Source organism: Martes martes, assembly GCF_963455335.1.
Source record: "Martes martes genome assembly, chromosome: 13".
In the NCBI taxonomy this organism is placed as follows: Eukaryota; Metazoa; Chordata; class Mammalia; order Carnivora; family Mustelidae; genus Martes; species Martes martes.
Window position 1 is genome coordinate 62,076,608 of NC_137901.1, and position 27,252 is coordinate 62,103,859.

General features: G+C 59.6%; 1 protein-coding gene across 1 annotated transcript; it reads left to right on the forward strand.

Moving 5' to 3' along the window:
* Positions 1–809: 809 nt before the first annotated feature.
* Positions 810–23,614, forward strand: RTN4R (reticulon 4 receptor; the record flags this gene model as incomplete). Its single annotated transcript, XM_080822191.1, is given in 7 exon segments — positions 810–851; positions 853–909; positions 911–919; positions 923–946; positions 950–988; positions 990–1,008; positions 21,950–23,614. Coding segments are annotated over 7 exon segments (1,590 nt in total). The 3' UTR covers positions 23,350–23,614.
* Between the last annotated feature and the right edge of the window lie 3,638 nt (positions 23,615–27,252).

Below are 27,252 nucleotides of genomic sequence, written 5' to 3' on the forward strand. Positions count from 1 at the left end.
AGGTGTGTGCCCACCCTGAGGTTGACCCAGGGTGACCTCAGGAAGGCCCTGCCCTCCGGCCTCAGTCTCTCCGTGGTAGGAGCCTTATCAGTAAGGGGTTCTGTGTTAGGTCACCTGCCTCAGGTGTTGTATGGGGCTCAGGTGCTGTGTGGGGTACTGAGTAAGGGGGTTGGTGACCCACTCTCACAGCAGTGAGGAGGACGTTGGGCCAGGGTCTTAGAGAGGTGGGGCCATACTGACTGGTCCCCATCTGTGTCCTTGTCTATAGAGAATGGAGACAAGTGGATCATCCTTCTAGAGTGTGTGGGGGTGAAACAGAGGGGTGGGCCGGAGGTTGGGCCCCATGGCCGGGCAGGCTAAGGGGCTGGCCGCTCCTCTCTTCTAAGCCAAACAAGGTGAGGGAGAAGCAAGCTCCAGGGGACAGACTGAGCCAGGTGGTGGTCAGCACCCAACCACCTGGCAGAGGGCAGGGATCACAGAACTTCCTGGATTTGGGTCCTGGCACAGCCACCCGTTGGTGGTATGACCTTGGGTATGACAGTTCACCTCTGTGTGCCTCAGCCTTCTCACCCGTGACACGGGCCAGGAATCAGGTCCCCACAGGGTTCTGATGCCAGTGCTTTTGCCTTCAAAATACCCAAAACATCACACACCCCCCCACACACACACACATACACTACCCCAGGCAGTGGTTCCCACAAATGGAAGTCCTCCCAGAACTCTTGCACTGCCAACCGGACCTCTTTTCCACCTCTTTGCAGATGGGGAAACAAAGGCACATAGAGGTCACAGGGGAGTTGAAAGGTGTGATGGGCAGTTGGGGGGCAGAAATTGAGAGCACTGCAAAAGGTGGGAGGTGGCCAGCCGCGTACTTCCCAAGCGGCTCTGCCCCTCACCAGCAGGAAGCCTGCAGAACATCTGAGCCTCAGTTTCTCTATGTGAGGATTAACAGCCAGCTGGGTGTCCTGCAGTTGGGACTGGCCCTCTCCCTGCGGTCGCAGATGAAAGGTAGGGGAGAGGGCCCAGTGCGTCTCAGGAAGCAAGAGGGCTTATGGGGGTGTCTGTAGAAGAGCCCCCACCCCAGGATATGCTAGGCCTCTGGAAGGCAGAAGAGGGAGTCTTGCTGTCTGAGGAACCCGAGGGCTGGCCCAAGACCCACATTTGTTTGCCCTTACTCACTGTGAGTGACAGACCACGGGGGGCTAGCCGTGTGCAACCCTGGTTCCCCCATGCTCTCTGGACTCCAAGCTCCCCCTCCATCTGCTGCTCCCAGGCCAGGGGACTCGGGCTCACGGTGCTCCCAATGGCCAGTGCTGCCTCTTGGCTCCAATCCCTCCTTGCTCCCTGCCCCAGGCCTGAATCCACCGCTTTGTGGCATGGATGCCCGTGGCAGCTGGTGCAGCACCGGGAGGGTCCCTGCTGGTGGAGGCAGAAGGAACCCATCCCCCGGGGCTGCATTTCCTGCTCTCCTGGGCCTGTGGCCAGAGAGTCTCCACAGAGCCTCAGTCTGTGCAGCCGGAAAGGGGTTAGGAGAACAGGAGCACCAGGAAAGGAGTTCCACAGTGAATAAGTGAATGGCTTTGAATGAGTGAATGGGTGTGTGAGGGGAGCGTATGAGTGTGACACTCCTCCCCCTGGGCCCTGCTGTGGGGATCCTCCAAGGGCTCCTGGCTGTGCCTGCCTAACGAGTTCCTGCCGCCCCGCCCTCAGCCTGGTGGGCCCTGACCTCTAACCCCCCAGGGAGGGCTGCCTATCCCTTGGTGGCCACCCAGGGCTTGGGCCTCAAGGTCCATAGGAGCCGGCCTGGCTGCCCATAGCCGCCTACTCCATCCCTTCGGCCTTACTGGAGCACTGGCCCCTCAGCCCCCGACTTACCCTCTCAAGGTAACCCCTCGAAAACACCCCTTGGTGTCCCCCGACCCTGTGATCCAGCTGCCCCATTCTAGACGTCTAGACATCCGTTCACTTACTCGTTCATTTGTCCATAGCCTGTCAGACCCTATTTGGAGCCAGGCAAATAAAGGGATGTGATCCTTGCCCTCCTGAGTTTGTAGGATCAAATGCTTTCAAGGACAGGTGGTTCCAGAGCCAAAAACAGAAGCCCAGCCAGAGGGTGGGCACACCGTCCACACACCCTGCCTCTCCGAGAACCGTCATCGGAGCGTGTGGGCCCGGCCGGGTGTTGTGTGCTGCAGTTTCTTCTTTTGTCGCTGTATTTTAAACACTTTGCACATCGGGAACTATTCTTGTGCAATCATGGGTTTACTGGTGTATGTGGAATCCCTTCCTGAGGATTCGCCATAATTTATTTATCCGAACTTGCCTCGGCTTCTCGAGTTGTCCATGGTCCGGTAGCCGGCCCCCCGGGGAGGGGCTCTCAGCCCATGCCCCCAGTGTCCTCACTGCAGTCCTGGCCACAGGCACCCTGTCCCCACCGCAAAGGCAGCAGGCTCTGATCCCCACCCCTCCCAACATTTTATGGGTGGGCTCTCCAAGTCGTAGAATCTGCTTCTGGGCTTTGATCAGGATTCTGACTCTGGGGATGGCCTTTGTGCATCTGGATTTCTGGCTGCCTCTCTTCTGCCCCTTTCACACACCTCTGCCTTCACCCTGCAGCGTCCTGACAGTCCTGTCTCCACGTGGGCCCGCTGCCTTGCTTTGCTCAGAGGGTGGAGGATGGGCCATGCGGCACCATCCTACAGCCTTGACCACCCCCTCCCCGAAGGACTGGGCAGCCAGGCACAGGAGGTACAGCTGAAAGGCCGGACTATGGGCAGACCTCCTGGAGGGGCCATGGAAGGTGCTGTCTGGGCAGAGGCCAGGGGCTTGGGTTGGCTCAGGTGGGCTGGGCAGACTATGAGCCCTGTCGAGGCCCAGGCACATGGAGCTGGGCCAGCAGTGATGTGGGGAGCCCAAGTGGAGAGTCTGGGTTGTCAGGAGCTGACCCAGCTTTGTTCAAGCAGTCCACCCAGCTCCCCGGGTGTGCTCCTCTGCTCTCTGGTCAGCACCTAGGCGTTCCTAACCGACCATCACAGGTCACACTCCGCATAATTGAAGTTGTACAGAATGTTGGTGGCGACTGAGCAAGGGTTTCGTGGTCAAGCAAATTTGGGACTGGCTGGGTTAAGTGGCACGGGCAGATCTCCTTTACCGCAGGGTGTCTGGGGGCCTCGGGTTTGCAAACAGATGGTAGGGCCTCTGAAGGACATTCCTATGCAACACACTTCGGAGACTGGTGTGCCCAGAAACTGTTTTGGGTAAGAGTGGCTGAGATTTCTCAGAGGGCCTGGGAGGGAGACCTTCGGGCCCCCAGTGAGGGCTCCAGGGATGGGCGGGCCATCCTACACAAACCCTGCAGCCACAGCACCTGGTGGGTGGAGGGACCACACTTCTCCTGGCAGTGTGAGGCAATGTGCAAATTTAACCTTTGGGTTTATGACTCTATTTCTTTGCAGCAAATGTCACGGGAAATGTCAGACTGAGGCTGAAGCTAGTGAAGGGCCCATCGAGGAAGGGGGTGGAGTGCCGAGGGGCTCAGGCCAAGGCAGGGTTCTGGGCCCCTCACCTCCTCCAGGGAGCCTTCTCGGATTGCCCCTCTCTTGCCTCGGCCCAGCGCCGTGTCCTCCTTCTGTCCCAACTATTGTGACCTTGTTGAGATGTTGCCTTTATTCACCCCCTGCCAGGGCCCAGATGGGGCGGGCTCAGAGACCTGCCAGAAGTCTCCCCATCCCAAGTCTGGGCAGGCATTGCATTAGCCCGTGCAGTGCCGGCTCGCTGTGTGACCTTGGGCAGCACCCGCCCTTTCCTGGTCGCCAGAGGCTTCATCCGTAATCCACGGCTGTTGACCAGAGGTGGTGCTTCTGGCTCAGTGCCTTCATGAGTGGGAAAACGCTTGAGCCTGAGGTGTGTAGGGTGCTGGACTCTGGGGGAGAGAGATGGGGGCTACATGGCTGGCTCCCGGTATCGTGTCGCAGCCCCAAGCACACGGTAGGTGCTGTGTAAAGAGCAAGGGACGGTGAGTCGACATGGGAGATGAGGTGGTGATGGGGGGCACAAGACCAGCCGGGAATCCAGAGCCCCCCAGACTCCCTTGCCTCCCCACCCCCCACCAAGGCCAGTTCTGAGGCCCCGCTTGGCCTGTCGCTGAGTTCTGCTATGGCCCTCAGGTCCCAGTGATTGCTTAGCAAGCATTTACTGACTCCCTGCTGTATGCCAGGCCCATGAAGCTGAGCCGGGGTCTCAGGCCCCTAGGCTGTCCCCCACCCAGCAGTTCCACATATATTTTCCCTGCATGTGTAGCTGTGCTCCAGTGGAGTCACAGGTCCCCCAGATCCAGCCTGTCTGGTGCTGATCACCCCTGTACCCCCTGCCCCTCCAGCCCCAATATCTACCCCCCAAGGCCCAGGGTCCTGGCTGCCTCCCATCTCCAAAGGCCCGTCCAGCATCAGGTTCTGTTCCAGGGAAATCCATCCCCTTTTATGCCTCGGTGAGGGCCTGCTGCGGGCCGGTCCCCTCCCAGGTCCATGATCACAGACGCCCACAGCTGCCTGCCTGCCATCTTGTCCTCCCTTCAGGCTCTGAGATGCTTTCCTAAAACATGTTCCCTGCCAGCCAGGCCCCCTCCTGCTTAAACTCTCCTGTGTCTTACCCCTGGAGGAGCTCCCCCCCCCCGCATTGTTTTCAGGGCCTGGGCCAAGGAGTCTCCTTTGGGAACCTCCTCTTCCACCCCGACGAGAGGAGGCCTCCAGCTCCTTGGTCTCAGCACCTGCCATGCACACCTGTGCCTGCCTTCCTGTCTCCACAGCCCTGAGTCCAGCCCACTCCTGGCACTGGGACACAGGAGTGAGCTCCCAGGAGATGCAGAAGCTGGCAGTCCTGGCCCCCGGAGACGGCTGCCGGTCGTCAGGGGCAGGCCAGTTGTCCCAGGTGGCTGCAAGAAGGCGGCCCCTCTCCAGTACTCTGATGACCAAAGGCACTGCTCTAGAGAGAGACAGAGATGCCATCCTATGGGGGAAGCCCTCCAGGCCAAGCCTGGGCAGGCAGTGTCTGGCCTTGGGACCCTCCTGGCTTTAGCCCAGAGCCAGCTGAGCACCTGGGTATGTCAGTCACCTTCTGAGTCTTTCTGTCACACAGGAGACTCTGAAGGGGGAGTCAGTGTTGAATGCAGCCCACAAGGCCCAGCCCCTTATGGGAGCTTGATGGTCCCATTCAGGTGGGACCCGCTGCCCTAGGCTGGAACTTCCTATGGAGACAGAGGTTGGTGATGGGACATCCAGGGCCCTCAGTGGGTCATGGGATCCCCACCTTCCAGGGGCCCCCTTGGGTTATCAAGTCTTGCAGCCGCCCTACCCTGAGGGGGGTAGTCTCTGGTGGAACTCGGGCAGCAGGGTAAAGAAGCGTGTGTGGGCCACTGTGTTTCCTGGAGCAGAAGACTCAGTTGAGCCATGGGAGCACAGAGGAGGAACCCCTATCTGGGCCTGCCACTCCCCCATCAGTCCTCCTACCATGAGGGTCTTTGCTGCCTGTCCCAAGGGGAGTCTGTGACATATCCATTCATGCCATGGGGAGCCAAGTGAGGAGTGGGGTTGGGACACCGTGGTAGGCTGGGGATGGGATATGCAAAAGTCCAGGCAGGGCCAGTGGCAGGGGAGTCTGGAGGGGCGTCTGGGACCCCCATAAGGTGAGGAGTCTCCAAGTCCCACCCTGGGGCAGGTGGGCACTGGTCCTGGTCACCCCATACCGACTCAGAAGGAAATTTAAGGTCCCTCTGCCTTCACAATGTGGAGACTTCTGCCCCCACAGTTCACCTTGCAGCAGCTTCGTGTTATGATGGAAGGGGCGCCCTGTGGTCTTTGGGTGGGGTGGGGTGCAGGCAGCCGGAGGTTGGGCCATCTGCCCCCCTAGGTTTGGCTACCAGCCTGAAAGCACCTTCCATCCCCAGCAATGTAGCTGGAAGCAGAATTACAGAGAAAGGCTAGTCCTGGCCAGCCACCAGAATGGTCTGGGCACCACATCTTCGCAGTCTTGGGGGGACCATGGGCCCCAAGGTCACACAGGATGCTCACACCCAGCTCTCCCACCTGCTTCCACAGGCCTTCACCTGCCACCACAGCACACCCCAGCCAGGAACTGGGAGTGGGCCCTGGTGCTCTGCCCTGCCCTCACCCTTCCCAGAGCCCTGTCACGTGCCTCCCGCAGCTCTCTACTGTCCACTTCCCTCAGCCACCCTGCTCGAGGCCTCCATGGTCTCCCAGGACACATTCAGCCCCCTCCTTGTCCTTAGAGAGCACAGTGCTGCCTAGTCACACCCCTGCCCAGCCCTCACCCCCAGGATCCATGGGGCCTCCCATGGAATGAGGCTGTGTGAGGCAGTGGCCTATGAGCCTGGTGGGAACTAGGCTCTTAGGTTTCCTTGGAGGCTGAGGCCAAGACCCCCAAGGCCATCTGAGGAAGATGCAGGACTGTCACTCTCTCCCTGGCAGTGAGCACTCCTTAGCCCATGGCATGGGTGGCCTTCCCCACGTGACGGGGATGCTGGAGGAGCTGAGGGGGACCCTGGGGTGTGGTTCTAGAGTATGGCCTGGCAACTGGTCCGCCAGCATCCCCTGGGCAGAACCCTCCCCACCCTCCAGGGGATTAGCCAGGTACCAAGATGTACCCTGGGGGTGGGGGCTGGTCCTGGGCAGGTCCCAGAGGGTCACTTGTCTCTCCATTCTCTTGGTGAAGTGTTTTCTAGCCTTTAGTTTCAGGCCAGCCTGTGTTAGGCAGCAGGGACCCCTAGATTCTTGTGATGCATTCTGCCCCCCAAGGCCCCCCAGGTCCCAGGGAGATACCCCAAAGTCCATGAGGGTCCCAGGAGAAAGAAGTGCTAGTGGGGGTGCAGTGAGGACTCTGAAGGCTAGGCCTCCGCCCTGAGGTCACACTGGCCCTGGGTCTTAAAGAGACATTAGAGCTATTGGTCTAGGTGGGGGGCTACGGCGGGGGGGAGCAGAAGCCAGGAAACTCTGGGACAGAAGACTCCGGGCCAGGTGGCTGGGACTGCTGAGCTGGGCCTAGACTGTTTGGCAGGGAGAGGAGGAGATGGGAGTTAGGTGAGGAGCTTGTGGGGGCCAAGAGGGGAGCCGAGGGGGGGTTTTGGGGGATCTCAGGCTGGAAAGGGTGGAGTGGGCAGTGGCCTGCCCCCGCCCGCCCAGCCCCAGTGGGAGGCCAGCCCCCGCTCTGTGTGCTCCCGGCCGTATGACACGTGGCCACTGCACACCGGTCGTGTCCAGGCTGTCTTTCATCTCCCTGCCTCAGCCCCAATTTATGTCAGGCAGAGGCTGACACGGGGACAGGTGTGACAAGTGTCTGGCTTCCTGTTCGAAAATTGGCAAAAGAAAAACTCTCGCCATAAAGATATTCCATCTACATACCTCCTGGATGTCACCGAGAGGACCCATCACGGCTGAGACAGATGGTGGCCCTAATGGACTCCATTCTTTACCTGCTGCCGGAGCCACGGCCCAGTCCCCAGGGTGGCCCAGGGTGGGTGGTGGCAGTGTGTGTGTGTGTGTGTGTGTGTGTGTGTGTGTGCGTGCGCACATGCACATCAGGGCCCCCGTAAGAGCCCTCCCCAGTGCCGTGGCTGACTCTTTCCCCACTCCAGATCACAGGAAGCCTGAGAGAGGCGTGACCCTCCTCATCAGAGACAAGGGGACCCTGGGGGATGGGGGTTGCAGTATGTTCCTAGAGCAGGTGGTGGCAATTAGGGAGTAAGGGGCTGAAGACCTTTCCCCTCAGGCCCTGCCAGGTGGCCAACACCAGCACCGCTAAGTGCACTATCCCCACATTGCCCCGAGGCCCAGGTGGGGTCAAGACCTGCTTGGCATGTCACTCACACGAGAACCCTCAGGCCTAGCTGATGCTTTTCCCCGCCACGTACCCCTTAGTGAGAGCCCACGAGCTGTGACCCTGGCTAGGCTCCAGGGCTCACTGCTTATTCACCTGCTCCCTTCCGTGGCCCCATCGGAGCCGAGTCCAGCATTGGGGACAGGACTGAAAATGGACAGGCATGATTGTGGTGCGGGAGGAGAACAGGTTGGTGAGGGTCTGGCCTCCAAGGGCTGGCATGGTGGGACTCTGAGGAGAAGAGCCCTTCTAGGGGGATGTGTTGGGAATAGGGCAGGCATTCTGGAAAGGGGAACTATCTGAGCAAAGGCACGAGCGTGCCTTTCTAGCTGTGACTTGAGCTCCCTGCTGTCAGGTGGGGATGGTGGCTCCCTGCCAGGGGTGACATGCAGCACTCCTGAGATGATCCCACAGGTGAGACAGGCATTTCCAGTGTACCCGCTGTGCACCAGCCCTGTGTGGGCTGTGTGGTCTCTCCATTCCCTGTGAGGTTATCCTCATTCTCCAGGTGATGGAACAGAGCTCAAGAGGTTGGAAGACCTACCTGAGTCCCCAGGGAGGCAGAGTGGGCACCAAAGCCCTGGCCTTCTCCAGCCATCCCACAGGGCCAGCTGTGGTCGGCAGGGACCCCATGGCATGGGGAGGTCTTAGGAGGGGGGTCCCCCTGACAGAGGACTCCCTCACTCACCCTTCTCAGGGCAGGGCTGCCCCGTCCAGCGTTGGCACAGGAGACCAAACAAACCAAACTGAAAATGTTCCTGATTTTACCGGTCTGTGTGTGTTGGAAAAAATCTGGGAAGATGTATCAGAGATGTAAGAAAGAAGTTGTATTAGTCAGCTCAGGCTGTCATAACAAAATACCGCAGACTGGGTGGCTTAAACAACAGAAATTTATTTGCTCACAGTTCCGGAGGCGGGCAGTCTGAGATCGGGGAGCCAGCGTGGTCCAGTTCTGGTGAGAGCTAGCTTTCTTCCTGGCTTGCAGATGGCCACCTTCTCGCCACGTCCCCACAAGGAGACAGTGAAAACAAGCCCTCCAGTATCTCTTCTTGTAAGGGCCCTCATTCTACCATGAGGGCCCCACCCACATGACCTCATCTGGGTTCTCTTCTCTTAAGGCCCCTCTTCCAAATGCCATCACACTGGGGGTTTGGGCTTCAACATAGGAATCTGGGGGAGACAAAAACCTTTCTGTAATACAGGTGAAATTGCCATTGGCTTCCAGGTGCTACTGCCCTGCCCCCATGGGGATGTGGGTACCCCGTAGACTCTCCTGGGGACTCTCCAAACACATCCTTGGGGAACGCTGTCCCCACAGCCTCACAGAGTCTGCAACTTTCCTGTCTGTAGTGGTGGACATTTCTTACACTCCTGTGTGACAAACATTTATGGTGTGTGCTGGTCACCAGCTGTGGCTCCTGTCCCTGTGGAGCCCACAGCCCAGGGCACAGCTTGTTGAGGGGCTCGATGGAAGGAAGCAAACCTGCTAAGTTTACCAGCGAGGTGCATGGTGAAGTGGGTGCGCCCCGGCAGTGGACGGAAGTGGGGGGGGTATCAGGGACCCTGGGTCCACCAAATGCCCCTAGCCCTGGGGATTTGTCAGGTTCTCAGACCCAAGCTCTCCAATTCACAGCTGACCAAGCCAGACCTGAGAGTCAAGGTCCCTGGTGGTGTCTGGGCTGAGCTGGGCAACATGGCGGAGCTAGGAGGTGCCCCAGCCTTTCAGGCCTGTAACTGCCGCGCTGGGGGGGCAGGGAGGCAGCTGGGGAGGAACAGGAGTGGGGAGAGGTGGGCACAGCCTGGTTTCCTGCAGCCTGGCCTGGGAGGGAGCGTTGAGCCAGGGGAGGAGGGAGTGAGGATGGGGGCAGGGCTTGGGCTTTCAGGGGCTCCTCCCCCAGCCTGACCCTTCTTTGGCGTTAGGTGGGGTAGGCTGGGCCTCTTGGGAGCCCTGGCAGGTGTTGGAGGTGGGGAGAGGCCATGCTGGAGCACCTGACCAGACCCCTCCCAGGTCTCAGGGGAAGGTGCTGAGGAATAAGGCCGCCCTCCCTAGCCCCCGCCCCCAAGGCAGCCAACCCCCTTCCACACACCAGCTCCTGGCGCACCAGCCTCAGGAAGTAGCCGAAATACACTGACCTGCTTTTCCAGGAGGCGGCGGCGCCTGGTCCTCCCACCCTCACTGGTGAGAAGCCGCCAACAATTTCCATCCCAAATTGATTTCAAATAAGGAAGAGTTATCACACACAATCATATAGGAATAATTTATCACTTGTTAATAAAAGAGCAATTACTTATTCACGTCGCCCCTGCCTGTGTGCCACGGGTTCGGTGGCAGAAACGCAACTGGGGCTCTTGAAGCCGTGGAAAGCCTGTTTGCGCTCAGCCAAGGTCAGGGCAAGCCCTCCCCGGGGCCACAGACTCCCACTCCTAAGGGCCCAATGTGCACACAGCCCCGTGCCAGGTTTATCTGCTGGGCTCCCTGCTCTTGGGGGGCCCTCAGTCTGAGGTGGGGGGGGAAATCTCATGTCTGTGAACGGGGCAGAGATGAGAAGGAGATGGGGTGGGCCTTTGTCCAGATGTGGGAGGCCTGAGCACTCAGCTGAATTTTTAGGCCAGAAGCTGTCCCATCAAGTGTACTTACGGGATGGAGGATACACTTTATTTTCTCTTTTTTATTTCTATTTCCGAGATTTCAGCACCAAATATGCAGTCATTTTGAAAAGATAAAATGGTCAACCATAACTTGCTCAAAGTTAAAACCTGCACCCAGTCCTTTAGGGCTAGTCTGAGAATTGGCTTGCTCTGCCCCAGCCCCCGTCCCTCCTTGAAGGCAGCCACTGTTGCTCTGTTCCCTGTTTTTCCAAGTGGTTGCCTTCATAGTTCCACGGCTCCTACCCCAGCTCCCTCTTCCCTAGCATACTTCCCAGTGTGGTTGTCTCACCACCATCAGTTACAGTGTTTCCCAACCGAAGTCACATAAATGCACTTCACCACCCCACCACAAGTTGGAGGAGCAGGGGGTACTTTGGTGACCTCTCTGCTCTTGTATGGCCTTTGGTTTCCCTGGAGTTTACAGTTGACTTTGTCTTTTCTCCCTTGTCCCATCTACTACCCTCATGTGCCTTCTCTTTCCACCTCAGGTGTTCTGCTGGGTGTCTCATTTAATTCCAGGGAGGTCTGACCCCAGGCCTTTGTCTTACTGTCCCCACATGGACCAGGCATGCTGTGGTTTACTCATAACTGCCCAGGATTTCCATTATCACCCAATGTTTCCTGGGCCCCACATTTTCCTCTTTCTGGGTTTATATCCTAGTTCTAGCTGAGGCACATCCCTAACTAACTCTCTAAGGAATTCACAGTGAAGAATCATTCTGTGAGTCCTCATATATTAGCAAACCTATTCCATGTTGAATTCCATGTTGAAAATAATGTCCCAGGGCACCTGGGGGGTTCCGTCGTTAAACATCTGCCTTCGGCTCAGGTCATGATCCCAGGGTCCTGGGATCAAGTCCCACACTGGGTTCCCTGCTTGGCAGGAAGCCTGCTTCTCACTTTCCCTCTGCTTGTGTTCCCTCTCTCGCTGTGTCTTTCTCTGTCGAATAAATAAATAAAATGTTCAAAAAAAAAAAAAGAAAGAAAAGAAAAGAAAGTCCCTCAGAATTTTGAAACCATTGCCATTTTGTTATCTTCTTGGCATCCAGTGTTCTGTAGAGAAGTCTTATGCCACATTGCTTTTCCCTTGGGAGCTTCAGACCTCTTTTGACCCCCGGGGGACTGAAATCACATTGTGAATGTCATCTGTTATGCTCGACACTTGCCCAGTGGAGGGCTGGGTCTTCAGCTCTGGGAGATTTTCTGGTATTATTTCTTTGATAACTTTTTTCTCCTCTATTTTCGCTGTTTTCTCAGATATTTGACCTATATTTGTCTTCTGAATCTCATCAGGTTTTTTTTTCTTTCTTTCTCTTTCTGTTTTTCTTTCTGGAAGACTTCCTTGACCTTGTTTTCCAACCCTTCTATTGATTTTTTTTTTTTTTTTAGTAATTTTAGTAATTCTATTTTTAACTTCCAGTTACTCTTCTTGTTTTCTGATGGCTCCTTGTTCATAGCACCCTGTTCTTGTTTTAAATCTCCTTCTATCCCTGAGAGGACATTGATTAGATTTTTCTCCTGATTTTTATCTATTCCCTGTACTGTCTCTGCTTCCTCTACAGTTGTTTTCCCTCTTGTCTGCCTGCAAGTCTTTTCCAGGTGCCTGGTTTTCTGGTCATGTGTCCTAGGGAAGCACTGCTAAGAGCAGGGCTTATAAACTGGCAGGTTTGGGGTGATCAGGCAGGGGCTACCCTGAGCACCCCCAGAAGCCCACGGTGGAGACCCTTTCTCTGGATGTTTCTCCAGGGGAGCAGCCCCATCTCCCTGGTCCTTGCCCTTCTTAACACATACTTCATCATCATCGTCTCGGCTCTTGAGGAGGGGAGATGACCACTTCTCTGTAACACAGGTGGTGGGTGGGCAAGGAGGAAAACCACCAAGGGTGCCAGTGTTCCTTGAGAAGCAGCAAGAACTTGAGGCCATGCTGAGCAAGGCAGTGTTCTCTCATGACTCAGGTTGGGCTGCACAGGCCTGTCTGGGAGCCTCCTCACTCCACTGAGGCTGAGCCTGATGCTGGGGATGGGATGGTGGCTCTAGGCAAGCTTACAGTATGCAGCCTGGCTGCTGGGCCCCCCACCCATACCTTCCTCCTACTTGGATGCCACCTCTCCTGGACAAAGCAGGACCATCTTGGCCAGGCTGCCAATCAGTATGTCTCTGGGATGCTACCTCTGAGCTATAGGCCTCACCACCCTGGGTTCGTCACCTGAGATGGGACTTGACCGAAGGTCCTCTGGGGAGGCAGGACACCAGCCACAGAGCTGGAGGCATCTCAGGGTCCCGGAAAGGCTGGTGCTAGCCTGTTGTCATCCCCAGATCTCACGGTGTTGAGACAGACCCAGAGCTGGCCAGCCGCTTCCCCAGCCACTGCACAAAGGGGTACAGAGCCCTCATTCTGAGCCTGGGACTACCAGACCCCAGGGCCCACTAGCCCAGGGAACAACAGGCTTGGGGCTGAAGATGAGGTGTGTGGGGGCCAAGTTGCTCAGAGCGTGGGGGTGTGCTCAGCAGCTGGCCTGCCGTGGGGGGAAGAGCTGGCCCTCCTCTATTTGGGTCTCTACGGCTCAGGGCCTGCTCTGGTCACCTGGAGCAGTGGCAGGGGTTCTAAGATCCTGTCCCCTGGCCTTAGCTGGTACACATGATCACCTCACCTCACTAGGCTTCAGTGCCCTTGTCTAGAAGTGGGGTCAGTGGTCATCCCCTTCTGTGCTGTGGGATGTCATGAGACCTCAGGGAGTCTGTGCCTTGAGCAGTCCCAGGGAGACAGGGAAGCTAAGGGCTCTATCTCTCCCCTCTCCCTCCCTGTCACCTGATACAGGCCCTCTGTGGACTGACTAGGCCAAGGCACTGATGCTGGAATGGGCATCCTTGGGCCACAACCCTCCTCAGGGGTGTCTGGTGTCCACGCCACACTGGCCCGCTGCTCACCCACTTCTGGGGCTCCCCACCCTTGTGCGAGGCTGGCTACACTCCAGCCTGGCCTCAGGCTGCTTCTGAACTGCCTGCGATCTGAGGGACTTGCCCATGACTGGTGTGGTGATGATGATAGTGGTATTGGTGACAAGGATCATGGGCCTCCGGGCACCTGGGTGGCTCAGTTGGTTAGGTGACTGCCTTTGGCTCAGGTCATGATCCTGGAGTCCCAGGATCAAGTCCTGCATCCACCTTCCTGCTCAGTGGGGAGTCTGCTTCTCCTCTGACCCTCCCCCTTCTTTCACACTCGTTCTCTCTCTCATTCTCTCTGAAATAAATAAAATCTTTAAAAAAAAAAAAAAGATCATGGACCTCCACGACCGACTTTCCATTCAAGATTCTGGCCAGAAGTCCACAGAATGGTCTAGGGAAGCCTGCTTGCAAGAAGGCCCCTACCCTCTGTGCCTCTCTCCTTTTCTTGACAGAGTCATCCCACCTGTACTTTTTCTTTGTTCTCAGATGGGAAGATTCTGTCAGCTGAGGCCTGGATCTTGTCATCCTGGGAAGTGCCTCAAACCTGACCTGCCATGTCCCCTCCTCCCAGCCCAAGTGGACAGGCTGATAGTAGTGGGCCAGCGGGCTGCCCTCCGTGTGACCTGGCCACAGAGCCCCTAGAGGAGGGCACAGGGATTGGCATGGAGGATGTTGTAGCCCAGAGACTCCAAGACCATCTTCCAAGATTGTCTTCCTGCAGCACAATCAGGTGCCATGTGCATCAGTGCCTCCTCCCCCCACCACCCAAGACCCTGAGGACATCCTCCTTTACAGCCGGCTTTGTCCCACAGTGTTGTAAGCATCCTCTTTAACACGTGTTTGATCACCAGCCCCTCAACAGCCTCTTTAGCAAAATCATTGTGTTTCTTTTGACCTACACACCATTTGGGGGTCACCTTCCCCCCAGCCCCGTGAGAGGCCACTAGGCTCTGTCCATCCCAGCAGTGTGGTCTCAGTAAGACAGTGGCCTTCTCTGACCCTTAGTTTACTTTTCGTTAGGTGGGCGGGGGGGGAGGGCAGGGTTTCAAGTGACCTCTGTAGGACCACCATGAGGGTGAGAGCGGCAGTACCCATAGACAGCAGGTACTCTGCGTACTCCATTCACAAGCCAGGTTGGCAGACTGTCTCTCTAAAGGGCCAGATCCCAAACAACGTCAGCTCTGTGGGCCACACCACATGTGGGGACTACTCCACTGAGCCGTGGGGACGCTAAAGCAGCACAGTAAGCACCCAGGTGTGGCCGTATGCTGATAACCTGTTATTTACAAAGACAGGTGGCGGCTGGTGGGCTGGTTTGCCAGATGCCGATGGAAGAGGAGGCATGAGGACCCATTGGCTCAGACAGGGGCTTCACTCTGGTCACCTGGTCACAGTTCCCTTGGCCAGTGGTGACCCAAATGGGAGCATCTCGTCACTGCCTCTGGAAACCCTTGTCCCCTGGAAAGGGCCAGACCCTGTGGCCCTTCCCACTTGTCTCTATCCAGAGGTCCTTGCCAGCCCCCACCGGGCCTCTCCATGGTCTCAACAGGTGCTGCCCCCCACCTCACCACCCCAGTTTAGTTACAGAGCCCCTGAGCACCCTTGATTCTTTACCTCCCTTCCCGAGGCCTGACTGCCCTGGTCAGAGTGTTTGCAAGAGCTCAGCTGTCCTGGGACAGTTCAGGTAGGTGGCAATCCAGTTCCCCCCCGGGACTAGAGCTGATCAGAGACAGACAGACAAGGGGCGGAACTGGTGGATCCCAGGGAGCGAGGGGCTGCACGCCTCCCGAGACCTGCACTTGTCGCCTCATAGAAGAATGAACCCCAGTCATACAGAGGCCACTGGCCTGCCTTGCCCGTGATGTTTGATGAGTGCTGAGGGCTCCTGAGCAGGTGGGGACGCGCCCTCCGGTCTTGTCCCACTCTGGCCTCATCACAGCAGCCCTCTGCTATATGGCCAACTCACCCACTGTGCCCTGACCCACCCAGGCCCTGACAGCCGAAGGCCCAGAAGTGTACTCCTGTTGTGTGTTCCTGTAACGTGCACCCCGCGTGTGTGTCCCCATAGCGTGTGCTCTCGGTGGGTGTTACTCTTGTACGCACCCCAGGTGTGCATTCTGACAAGTGCACCCAAGAGCGCACTCCTGCACTGTGTCTGCCTTTTGGAGGCTCTATCACTCCCCTCTTCCCTCTCTGGGCCTCACAGGGAAGGTGAACTTTGGGAAGCTATCAGATAGATGCAGGGTCCTGGGAGGAGGTGGGGTGTATTGGGGTGGGGCTTGGCGCCCAGTTCTGGGTGAGAGCTGGCAGGGGGAAGGGGTCAGGGAGGGCAGATGGGCATGGTGGCAGGTACGTGGCAGGGTTGGTCCCAGGCCCCGACACTGGGAGTGCCCCATTCCTGAGCTGCGCCCCCCTGCCGGGGCAGACCGGCAGTATTGGCCCCCGGCTGATACCTCATTCACATCCTCCGGGACTGGAGCCCACGCTGGCCACCAGATTGAATGAGCTGAGAGGCCAACTGATGAGAGGTTGTGGAAACAGATTCTCCAGGTAATTGGGCAATGGGTGTTTGTTGGTGGTCTCGATGGAGGGGGGTAGGGGATGCCCACCTGCGAAGGAGAGGTTGCTGTCTGAATCCCTGCGGTGGGGGGAGGGGGTCCTGCACGCTGGGTGGGTTTTCAGGTGAACAGAGCCTCCAGAGACCGACATCATCAGCCCCTGGTGTGGGGCTCCCTGGGGCAGGGGCCAAGGGAGGTGGGCATCAGATGGAAACACAGACAGGATGAGCTTCCAGAGCCCTCAGGTCCAGCAGCCCAGCCTTGACCAAGGATGGATTCCTAAGGCATGATTACAGGGCCCAGGATCCCACCCATCGGAGGGTCTGCCTGGATGCTCACCTTGGCAGTGGGCTCCGGTGCCCCTCCCTGGTGTCCCCCTGATGTCTGGAGCCAGGGCAGGATTCCATGGTCCCTTAAATTCCCACCGTGGCACGTGCCATGCAGCAGGGTGACCCCCTATGGTCAGCCTACTACTTGACAAGAAGCATTATAAGCCGGGGACTGGTCTCACGATGACAGCGTCCAGTGGGGCCCCTATCATGGGGGATCCCCTCAGGGACATACCCTTAATGCAAGCTGTGCACCCAGGACCTCAAGCTCTCAGGTGGACCGGCCCCTCCCCTGGCAGCCTTGGTTTCTTGCCTTTGAAAGGGACCCAGGGCCCTCCCAGGTGCTGTGTCAGCTGGAAATTTTAAGGGGGAACATAGCTTGGATTCGGGGGTGGAGGTAATGGGAAGGTGGGGATGGGGAGCTTCAACTCCCTACTGCCACGCAAGCCCTTTTAGTGATTAGACACCATGGGGCTGGAAATCCTATTAGTCCCGGTTCTGTGAGCAAGTGCTTTCCCCTACCAAACCTCATTTTCACCCCCAGTAAGATAGGAAAATAAAATAGCCTCCTAGGAGGATTCAGTAGACCTCTGTTGGCCCTCCATCCACCTGGGCACTGAGTGCATTCAGGAGGCTGCTCCTGCTCGCTCGGCCTACACTGGGCCTCAGTTTCCCCACTGCATGCAGCTTGGCCTGCTGGAACTGCTCAGCCCTGGGTCCAGTGCCCTCCTTCCCTGACAGGTGACCTTGCCTGTTATCGAGCTGGCCTGCCCCTGCAGCTACTGCCCCAAGAAGATCAATAAGGAGTGGGGCCTTGAGGGGCATGACCGGCAGCGGGGGCTGGCAGCCATACCCCCGGGAGAGGCAGGCCCTTTCACGAGTGGGCTGCCCCTCTCCTCCCCCTGCCCCCCAGAGCCAAGGAAGGGGGCAGGGAAACGCCAAGGGCATACACATGGTCTAGAAGTTGGGAGGTAAATGTGAGCGAGGAGTGAAGACTGAGGAGGGGAACGATGGATGGTGGAGGGTGAGCCCATCACTGGTGGAGGGCTGGCAGGGATGGGGAGCAGGCACGGGACAGGAAAGAGGGAGTACAGCGCTGCTGGGGTGCCCTGACCCTCTATGGTGTGTCAAAGCCACCAGCCCCCCACCCCCGCCCAGAGCTATTTCTGGCCTTGGTGTGCTGAGCTGTGGCCTCTCATTCTGCCGTGTAACTGCGGTCTGTGACGTGACCCTTCTGGGGACGTTCTTGGTGCTCGAGAGGGTCCTGAGCTGACCAGTGTCCTGGTTGTGCCCCAGCTGTGCAACCTCCCCTCTCCCAGCCTACTCACCCCAGTCTCCTGGGAGCGAGGGGGGCGGCAAGCAGCCACTCAGAGCCTCCCTGGAGATGTCCCCTCCCAGCCACAGAAGGCCCAAGAGGGAGCTATGTACCCCTGGTGCCTGCATGCGCCCTCACAGCCTGGGCTCCATTCCTGGCTTGGCTGGATGTGGCCCCTTCTGGGTGACTCTGTGGCCCCTTCTTTTTCCCATCCTTCCTCCTGGACCATCTCCAGGTTGGAGCAATCCGGGGCTTAACTGCTCTCTACCTCAGTCTCCTAATCTGTAAAATGGGCTTGTGATATTATAAAGAAAATGGATTCTTAGGCAGCTCTGACCCATGCCTTCCATGTCAACTGGTAGAATCTCATACTGCCCCCTGGAATAAGGTGTTTCTGCCACCCTATTGCAGCGGGGAGGTCCAAGGGTACTGAGCAAACAAGATGGCCAGCCCTGTGCTGTATCTATGACCTCATGGGGTGGGGGCGGCAGGCGGCAGCAGAAGGGTCCCCTAGGACCTCGGGGGAGCTGCACACCCCAGCCCAGGCTAGGGGACCCCCAAGAGAAGTAAAGGCCAGGAAGCAGAGACCTCCCCTGCACCCATAGCCTCTGGCAGTACCCGCTCCCAAGCTGCTGACCTCAGCAGCCGCCTGTCCGCCCGCCCACTGGCTCCTGCGGCTGCTGGTGAGTCCCCAGAAGTCTCCCGCCCCTCCTGGCTTCTCTCCCTACTCCTCCCCTTTCCTCCCCCTATACCCTGCAGTGCCCATGAAGGAGAACCTGGGCCCTTCGCTGCCCCGGGGCAGGGGCAGCAATGCAGGTGCTCTTTGGGACCACACCCAGACCTGATGGGATTTGGGCTGCATGGCCTCATTAGTGGTCATTCCTGCTTTGTCCAGCTGCCCTAGTGGGAGAGGCCCTGAGCAGAAGCCAGTCACTGCCTGCCCCCCACAGCCTCCCAGGCAGGAATGGCCAGTCCTTCCCCAGTGGTGGCCTTTGTGCCATCAGTACTGCTCCTGAAGCAGAACTGAGCTAAGGGGGGGAGTCCCTCCCATGAACCCATGGGCCTCCCCATGTGTAGGGCACTGGAGAAGCCCCCTAACCTGACAGGGCCATTCTGAGGTGAGGACTAAGGAAAAGAGGAGGCCCGAATCAGCCCCAGGGATGGCAGGAGAGGGACCCGCTCCAGTCTGTGCGAGGCTCAGGGGGCCAGGCGGCCTGGTGTGGGAGTGTGCCTTTGCTGTGAGTGAACCGGGGCTGGGGCAGGGCTGTTTTCTTGTCATGTGCTTGGAGGCGAGCTGGTATTGAATGCTCACGGAGAACAGGAGCCCAGTGAGACTGGGTACAAGTGGGAGGTGGGACTGAGGGGATGGGCTAGGAGGACAGGTTAGGGGACAGGATGGGGAGACCATATGGTGGGGGCACTTTTTAGGGTTTGGAGGGGGTTAGATGAGTGACTGGGTCCAGCCCCTGGGGTGGGGTCAGGGATCACCATCCCGCAACCTGGCAGGGCCTCCTGTGTCCCTAGGGCCCCTGCCGTGAGTAGGAACACAGGCCGCAAAGTTGGGTTTGATTATCTCATAAAAAGATGCCCCCTCTGCTTGCTCAGCGGAGGGGTTGCCATGGAGACCAGCAGGCAGGCCCCAAGGGGGGCCAGGCTGGAGCCAATTACCGTGGCTGCAGCAAGGAGCAAGCCCACCACTGGCCGCTGCACTGACAGCACACCCGTGCAGAGGGACCGACCCTCAGAAGTTGGCTTCCGAAAAGCGGTCAGCTCAGCAGGAATGGAGCCATGCCTGACGCCAGATTCCCAGCAGGGCTGAGCCACACCGCTGCTCTGCCACTTATCCCCGTGGCATAGCTCAGCCCTGGAGCCTCACTTGGGCCGTTCCTGGAGTGGTACCCCAAGCACGTGGCTTAAAGCCTCCTGGGGGCCCGGGCAGGGGAGAGCTGGAGGCTGGAGGAGCAGCCGGTTCTGGGGAAGTCAGCTGAACCTGACACCAGCCCAGCTCCCAGACCACGGCTTCAGGCCTGCCTGGCAGCAGGGAGGACCAGCTCAGATGGTGGCAAACGTGGTTACGACTGGTAGCTGCTCACATAGCCTGCTGGGTGGTGTGGCCCAGTTCGTGGCCGGGTGCGGCTGATGACATTGGCATGGCTGTGACGTAGCACGGTTGGTGACGTGGCCCATCCGTGGTGGTAAGGTCCAGAGTCCAGCCTGGTGAGTACCCGGAGCCCCCATCCCACCCCATCCCACGTCTTCCTCTTCCGTGAGTCCTCGGGGACAGGAAGTGCTGTTTTCAGAGCGTAGTGACAGGTGAGATGCTGGTTGAGAGCTGGCATAATAAGGCCCGACTTCCCTGAGAAGCCCCACCGGGAGAGAGCCTGCAGAGGATGTCAGCAGTTTAAGTAGCACAGCAGGCTGAGGGACCCTCACAGCCTCCTGGGCATGGCCAGCCTGAGGAGGGGTGTCCTGGGTGTGGGGAGTCCTTCACCAGGCCTGCCTCTCTGGACCCCCCCTCCAATCCTTACCAGGCAGCTAACAAACAGCCCCGCCTGGGAGGCTGACGGAACACAAGGGACAGATGAGTCCCGGGATGTGGGTGCCTATCCTGGGGACCAAAGTCCAGGAGGGCAGACTGTTTATGACCACAAAACATGCTGGCCTTGCTACGGCTCTGTGCTTGGGGCATGCATCTGTGCCGGCCCAGACAGGATCCAGTGTGGCGAGGGCCCCAGCATGAATGGGGGGCCCCCAAGTTCACAGGTCTGGGTGGGGGAAGCTGGCCCATGGTCCCATCCTTCCTCCCACCCGGCTCTAGCCCCAGCCCTCAGCCGGCCTCCTGTGTGCAGAATCCTGCTCTTAGCTAACTGCCAAGAAAGGTGTTAGCTGTCAATGCAGGTGTTATCTGTCAACGAAGGTGTTAGCTGATAAGCCATAACCCTCCCAGGGGGATTCACGTTTTAATAGACTTGCTCCTGAAGGAGGAGAGAACCTTTGACATTGGAAGAGGGGGGCTGTAACGGTGGGATGAGAGGCAGTGAGCTTTGTATTTGGCTGTGTGGCCCCAGTGGGGAGACCAGGGTGGATGCAGTGCCCCAAGAGTGTAGGTCTTTGGTGAGGCCCTGTGTGGGTCTGGCCTCGAGATGGTGGTGGGGCAGGGAGGGGGGGTGGATAGGAGGAATTGTGCAGGCATCGATTGGTTGGGAAGGAGTAAGCTCCTCACCCAGGGAGGAGATCAAGCAGAGAATGAGGCCGAAGGGAGGAGGCTGCAGGAGGAGTTCCATGCCAAGTCAGGATGTGTGGAGGAGGGAGCAGCCTGCCTGGAGGGGGCTTATGGGGCGGGTAGGGCTACACCTGCCTGGCTCCCTTGCCCCTGCCCTTGGGCGTCCAGGCTCCTGATCCTGTAAGAGCAGAGTTGCTCTGCAGCCCATGGTGCCTGTAAGTTTCATGTCCTGTGTTGGTGGGACCCAGATCCCCTACAGGAGGGCTACTAGGGGTTGTGGCTCGCAGCTCTGAGGCCCTTGCGGTTTCTTCATTAAAGCACAGCTTTGTGCCATGGTGGGGCCTCCTCAGAATCCGGGCAGCCCTCGGGCCTTAGGAGCTCTGGGAGCCTGGGCAGGGTGCCTTCACAGGGCACAAAGTCTGAGCCCCAGCGCTCCCCTCCACCTTCCTGCAGCCTGGGAGGGCCCTCAGGAGGAGCTGCTGCAGAAGCAGCTGGAAGCCCGGCAGCTGGCTGCCTGGCAGACCTGGGCATGAGCCTCAGCCCTGTGTGAGCTCAGCCAGCCTGGTCCTCGGTGTTTACCAAGGGCTTCTCTCCCAGCCTGGCTGATGGGCTGGTGGGGCAGGACTGACAGGGATGGTGGGCAGGCCCGCGGCACTCCCTGGTGTACTGAGGTGTCTTCAGGCTTGAGTGTGCATCTCAAGAGGGCTTCCAATGGGCCTTGGTGGTGATCCAGCCAACCTCGAGTGGCTGGTGTGAGCACGTCAGCTTGTATGTTTGGGCTCTGGGCGGGGCGGTGTGGGGCATCTGCAGGCGAGGATGCCCAGTGCAGAGCGTGGAACCCCCAGGCAGGTTTCAGCGAAGTCGTTTCCATATGGCAGGCGGAGCAAGGATCCCAGCCCCTGAGTCTTCAGGGCTGACAGCATGTCCCGGGCCCTGTTCAAGACCGTCCCAAGGACTGATCCCAGGGGCCAGCCTGGCTCCAGCATGCCCACCAGCCTCACGGGGCCCTCAGCCCATTAACCACCATCTCCTCTGCCCACAGGGAGCCAGCTGCTGGCCTGGGTACTGTGGCTGCAGGCGTGGCGGGTGGCAGCCCCGTGCCCGGGGGCCTGTGTATGCTACAATGAGCCCAAGGTGACGACAAGCTGTCCGCAGCAAGGCCTCCTGGCCGTGCCCGCCGACATCCCGGCCGCCAGCCAGCGCGTCTTCCTGCATGGCAACCGCATCGCTCACGTGCCCGCCGCCAGCTTCCGTGCCTGCCGCAACCTCACCATCCTGTGGCTGCATTCAAACACGCTGGCCCGCATTGACGCAGCTGCCTTCAGCGGCCTGGCCCTCCTCGAGCAGCTGGACCTCAGCGACAATGCGCAGCTGCGTGCCGTGGACCCCGCCACGTTCCGAGGCCTGAGCCGCCTGCACACCCTGCACCTGGACCGCTGTGGCCTGCAGGAGCTTGGCCCCGGGTTGTTCCGTGGCCTGGCTGCCCTGCAGTACCTCTACCTGCAGGACAATGGGCTGCAGGCGCTGCCTGATGACGCCTTCCGCGACCTGGGCAACCTCACACACCTCTTCCTGCACGGCAACCGCATCCCCAGCGTGCCCGAGCGCGCCTTCCGTGGCCTGCACAGCCTCGACCGCCTCCTTCTGCATCAGAACCGTGTGGCCCGCGTGCACCCGCATGCCTTCCGTGACCTCGGCCGCCTCATGACACTCTACCTGTTTGCTAACAACCTGTCGGCACTGCCAGCCGAGGCCCTGGCACCCCTGCGCGGACTGCAGTATCTGCGGCTCAATGACAACCCCTGGGTATGTGACTGCCGGGCACGCCCGCTCTGGGCCTGGCTGCAGCAGTTCCGCGGCTCCTCATCTGAGCTGCTCTGCAGCCTACCCCTGCGCCTGGCCGGCCGTGACCTCAAGCGCCTGGCCGCCGCTGACCTGGAGGGCTGCGCCATGGTGGCCCGGCCCTCACGTCCTGTCTGGACTGGCAGGCCTGCCGACGAAGAGCTTCTGGGGCTGCCCAAGTGCTGCCAGCCCGATGCCGCAGACAAGGCCTTGGTGTTCGAGGCTGGGAGCCCGGCCTCTGCTGGCAATGCACTCAAGGGACGGGTGCCGTCCGGGGACAGCCCTCCGGGCAACGGCTCTGGCCCGAGGCACATCAACGACTCCCCCTTCGGGACCCTGCCTGGCTCGGCCGAGCCCCCGCTGAGCGGGATGCGGCCTGAGGGCTCCGAGCCCCCGGGGCCCCCCACCACAGGCCCTCGCCGGAAGCCAGGCTGTTCCCGCAAGAACCGCACCCGCAGCCAGTGCCGCCTGGGCCAGGCAGGCAGCGGGGGCGGTGGGGCTGGGGACGCAGAGGGCTCGGGCGCCCTGCCCAGCCTCGCCCACAGCCTGGCCCCGCTGGGCCTCGCGCTGGTGCTGTGGACGGTGCTCGGGCCCTGCTGACCAGCCACCGAGCGGGAGGCCCTTCTCAGCAGTCAGGTGTGTGTACATACGGGGTCCCCTCGGCGCCACCAGCCAGCACCAGGCAGCAGGCCCTCCCTGATGGACGCGTCCCGCCCGCCCGCCCCATCTGCACCCCGTCATGTTTACAGGGTAGGGCGGAGCGTTTGTTCCAGAACGCCACCTCCCACCCGGATCGCGGTATATAGAGATATGCATTTTATTTTACTTGTGTAAAAATATCGGACGACGTGGAATAAAGAGATCTTTTCTTAAGTCGTGGCCTCTCAGGCTGGGGTGTGCTGGGCAGGGAGAGGCAGGTGGACCCTGGAGGGGTAGCCCTGCCCCAGTCACAGGCCCATGGAAGCCCGAAAGGGAAGGGAGCTGCCTACTGCTGCATCTTGCCATTTCAGCCCAGTAGCACCCATGGTGGTCACCAGGGATGCGTCACGCCCCTACCCACCTCCCCACCCCCCGCACCCCAGCCCTGAAGAGTAAAGTCCGTTAGTCCATCAGGCAACTTAGCCACCTTCCCTTCGAGCTGGGTTGATAGCTGCATCTGTCTAGGGAAAGGTGTGCGTCTGGCTGGACCACACACCAGGTGTAGCCAGTGCCCCCCCAGCTCCCTCACCTGCAGCTCCATGTGGGTTGAGGGGCGAGGTCCCAGGAGGACCTTGTGCGGGCAGACAGGGTGGCCCTGAAGAAGAGCTGAGTGGGTGAGGCCAGGCCCCTCCTGTCCGAGATCTGGCAGGGTCATGTGTACTCTCACACCACCGCTCATGGTCTATTCCAGACCCGTGGCCAGGCCTGCCTAGGCTCTTGCCCGGGTACGTACGTGTGCACTCACACCATGCCAACCCCCGACACGGCCCTGCATGGGTCTGCGTGACCCCGCACACCCATGCACACCCACGGCAAGCACACGGGCAGGGCAAGGACCACGCGCGTGCTCATACAGGCACGCACACGTGTGCTTGCAGACACAACACCCAGAGCGCAGGCAAAAATATGCACACGCACGTTTTCTCAAGGCCTGGGCCCGTGAGGACGCAGACACAAAAGGGAAAGAGGCCACGTGGCCGGTGGCTGAAGTTCCCCCATCCCCCTGGGGCAGGGGCCCCAGGGAGCAGGGTGAGGGAGGAAGCACAGTGAGTTGGGGGAGGGAGTAGGGGGAGCGTTGCTGGTGGAACCAGATGGCGGTGGGGGCGGCCAGGGCTCCAGAAGCCCAAGGGAGGGAGGAGGAGGGGGACTCGCTCAGCAACCAGGCTCCCGGCTCCCCTACCCAGCTCCTCAGTGCCCACAGTGTGGGCTCAGACCCTCCCCACCCTGGGGATGAGGACAGAGCCAAGGGTCTCTTCTTGATCCTGGGTGCACCAGCCCTGCTTGCGCCGCCCCCCCACTCCACCCGCTGGTATGGGCCCTTGCTGTTTGTCCTTCTGCACAAAGGATGTCAGCATATTTGAACTTAAAGACCTGACTGCTTTGAGACTCCCCAGGCTCAGAGGGGGCAGCTCAGGCAGGCCGGCACAGGGGTAGGGACACTGCTTGTGCAAAGCTCCTGTCCCAGCCCCTCTGGACCTGGAGACCCTATTACCGTCCCTTGATCGCCTTCGCAGCAGCAACTCTGTGGAGTCTGGTGTGGAGGTGTTGGATAGCCTCAGCCCTGTGCTGAGGCCCGCCATCAGTGCTCCCCAGTTCCTGGTCCCTGGGCATTGGTGGGCAGAGCGAGCCTAGGATGAGGGTTTTTTAAATCCAGCTTTCCCTGGAACAGACCCTGCCATGCCCAAGCAGCTGCAGCCAAACTGCTAGGTCTGGGGAAGGGCTCCAAGCTGATGCCCCTGGGTTCCCACCACCTTCCTGGCCGTCAGGAGATGGCAGATGCCCCTTTGCAAAGAGCAGCTGCCCACCTGAGCTCCTCAGCTTGCATAGCTCTCAGGACAGGGCACTCACTCACTAGGTTGAGCCTGCTCCTCACTGAGAGATACCTCAAGGCGCTTTGAAGGCTGACTGTGTCTGTCATCACCAGCTGGCCCTCACATGGGGGCTGGAAGCCCACTGGCAGCTTGGAAGAGCCCAGGGCCCCATCCTGAGCCACGCCTTGCCTCACCGCTCCCCCCAAGTCCTTGCTGGGCCCTGCCTCCATAGCACATGTTCCTAGGGGTGCCACCAGAGCTCACAGCCCTGCCTTTGGGACTCTGCTCCCTCCTTCCCCCCAGGAGGGAGAAACCTAGGTCATGGCAAGGAGCAGGGACAAGTGGCCAACTAGGTTTTCAGAGGGTGGTGGGAGCCCAGGTGGAACTGGAGGGGCTAGAGGGTCATATCCCACAGGTCTTGAGGCTTTGTCCTGAGATGGGCAAAGGCAGGATCTGATTTCCAGAGAAGGTCCGTTTGGCTGCTGTGTGCCCAACAGAGGCTTGTGCAGTGGGGAGGGGGACCAGGGCCCAAGCAGGGTATGGTAAGGGGATCAGGAGGGACATGGCTGCATTTTGATTTGGATCTGGCAGAAGGCAGAGATGGTGGGCAGGGCTCCCGGCGTCTGCCCTGAGCAGCCGGCATGGGGTGCCCCTCCCCGAGATGGGGGTGCAGGAGGAGCGGCCACCGTTGTCGAGGCCCAGGAGACATCTGGGCGGGGGTGTCGCGTGGGCTGTGCGGGCTGAGCTCAGGAGAGGGGCCTGGGCTGGAGGACAATTTGGGAGTCGTGAGCGTTTGGGTGATATTTACAGCCCAGGAAGTGATGAGATCACCGGCCGGTGCTGGTGAGGGGCAGGGAGGGGTGGGAGTGCTGAGCCCAGGGCTGCGGGCTCAGCTCCTGCCTGCCCCCACCCGATCCCCAACCCCCAAGCAGCTCCCTGCAGATTCCCTGAGGTGGGGCCCCTGCCCACCCCCGGTGGGCAGGCGGCTGAGGTCCAGCCTCAGTCTCTCGAACCCTGAGATCTGTGCAGGAAGCTAATTAAACCCATGAGAAGTGGTGTTGGATGTCAGCACCCTTCACCCCAACAGTGCCGGTTTATAGCGAGTGCTCCTGGCCTCCAACCAAAGATGCCAGGCCAACCACAGGGCAACCTGTAGACAGAGCACCCTTCACAGCTCACAGGTCAACACCGCCAAGAGCAAGCAGGGGAGGGTGACGCCTGGTGCCGGGATTTGCTGGGAGTCCATGGGGGCGGGGGAGCAGCCCTCTTGGGGTGCCCCCAAGGGTCACTTCTCTGCCAGCCCCAATTCCAGGGCCCTAGGAAGATAGTGAGGTGCCCCCGCAGGCCCTCTGGGAGCCAAGGGGTCCCTGAGGCCGCCCTGTGTTGCCATCCACCCTGGGCCTGCAGGGTTGGCTCAGGTCCTGGGATAGAAGCTTCTGCCCCCATTTATCTGGCTGCCAGGGCTTTGCCCAGTAATCAAAAGAATTACTTTTTAATGCTTAAATTAGTTTTGAAATAACAGAAGCATCAGAATGTTCAGCAGTTGATGGTCGACTGATGTCCAGAGAGACCAAGAACATGCCGGAAACATGCTTACGGAGGAGTGTTTATTTGTTGGCCAAGCTGGGGCCTGGGGCAGTGGGGGCGTCTCACAGCCAGGGCGCCTGCCCAGCTCACGGCCCTGCCCCGGTGGGGACAGCTCACACGCATCGCCTCATTCAGGTCCTCACAGGAAGAGGCTGCTGACGCCCCCAGTGTGCAGACGAGGACACTGAGGCCGTGGGGCGGGCAGGGAGGCGCCTGGGCAGCACTGGGCCTACCCGAGGCCAGCGCGCTTGTGCAGATGCACCCACTGCCCACACGGCTCGGCCCCGAGCGCTGTGGCCAGCACGTTGGCTTCCTCGCCGCCTCAGCAGTCTCGCCCCAGTGCCAGGACAGCACACAAACCAAGCAGCATTCTTTCTGCCTTGTGCCAGTCAGCCTCAGGGTGTCC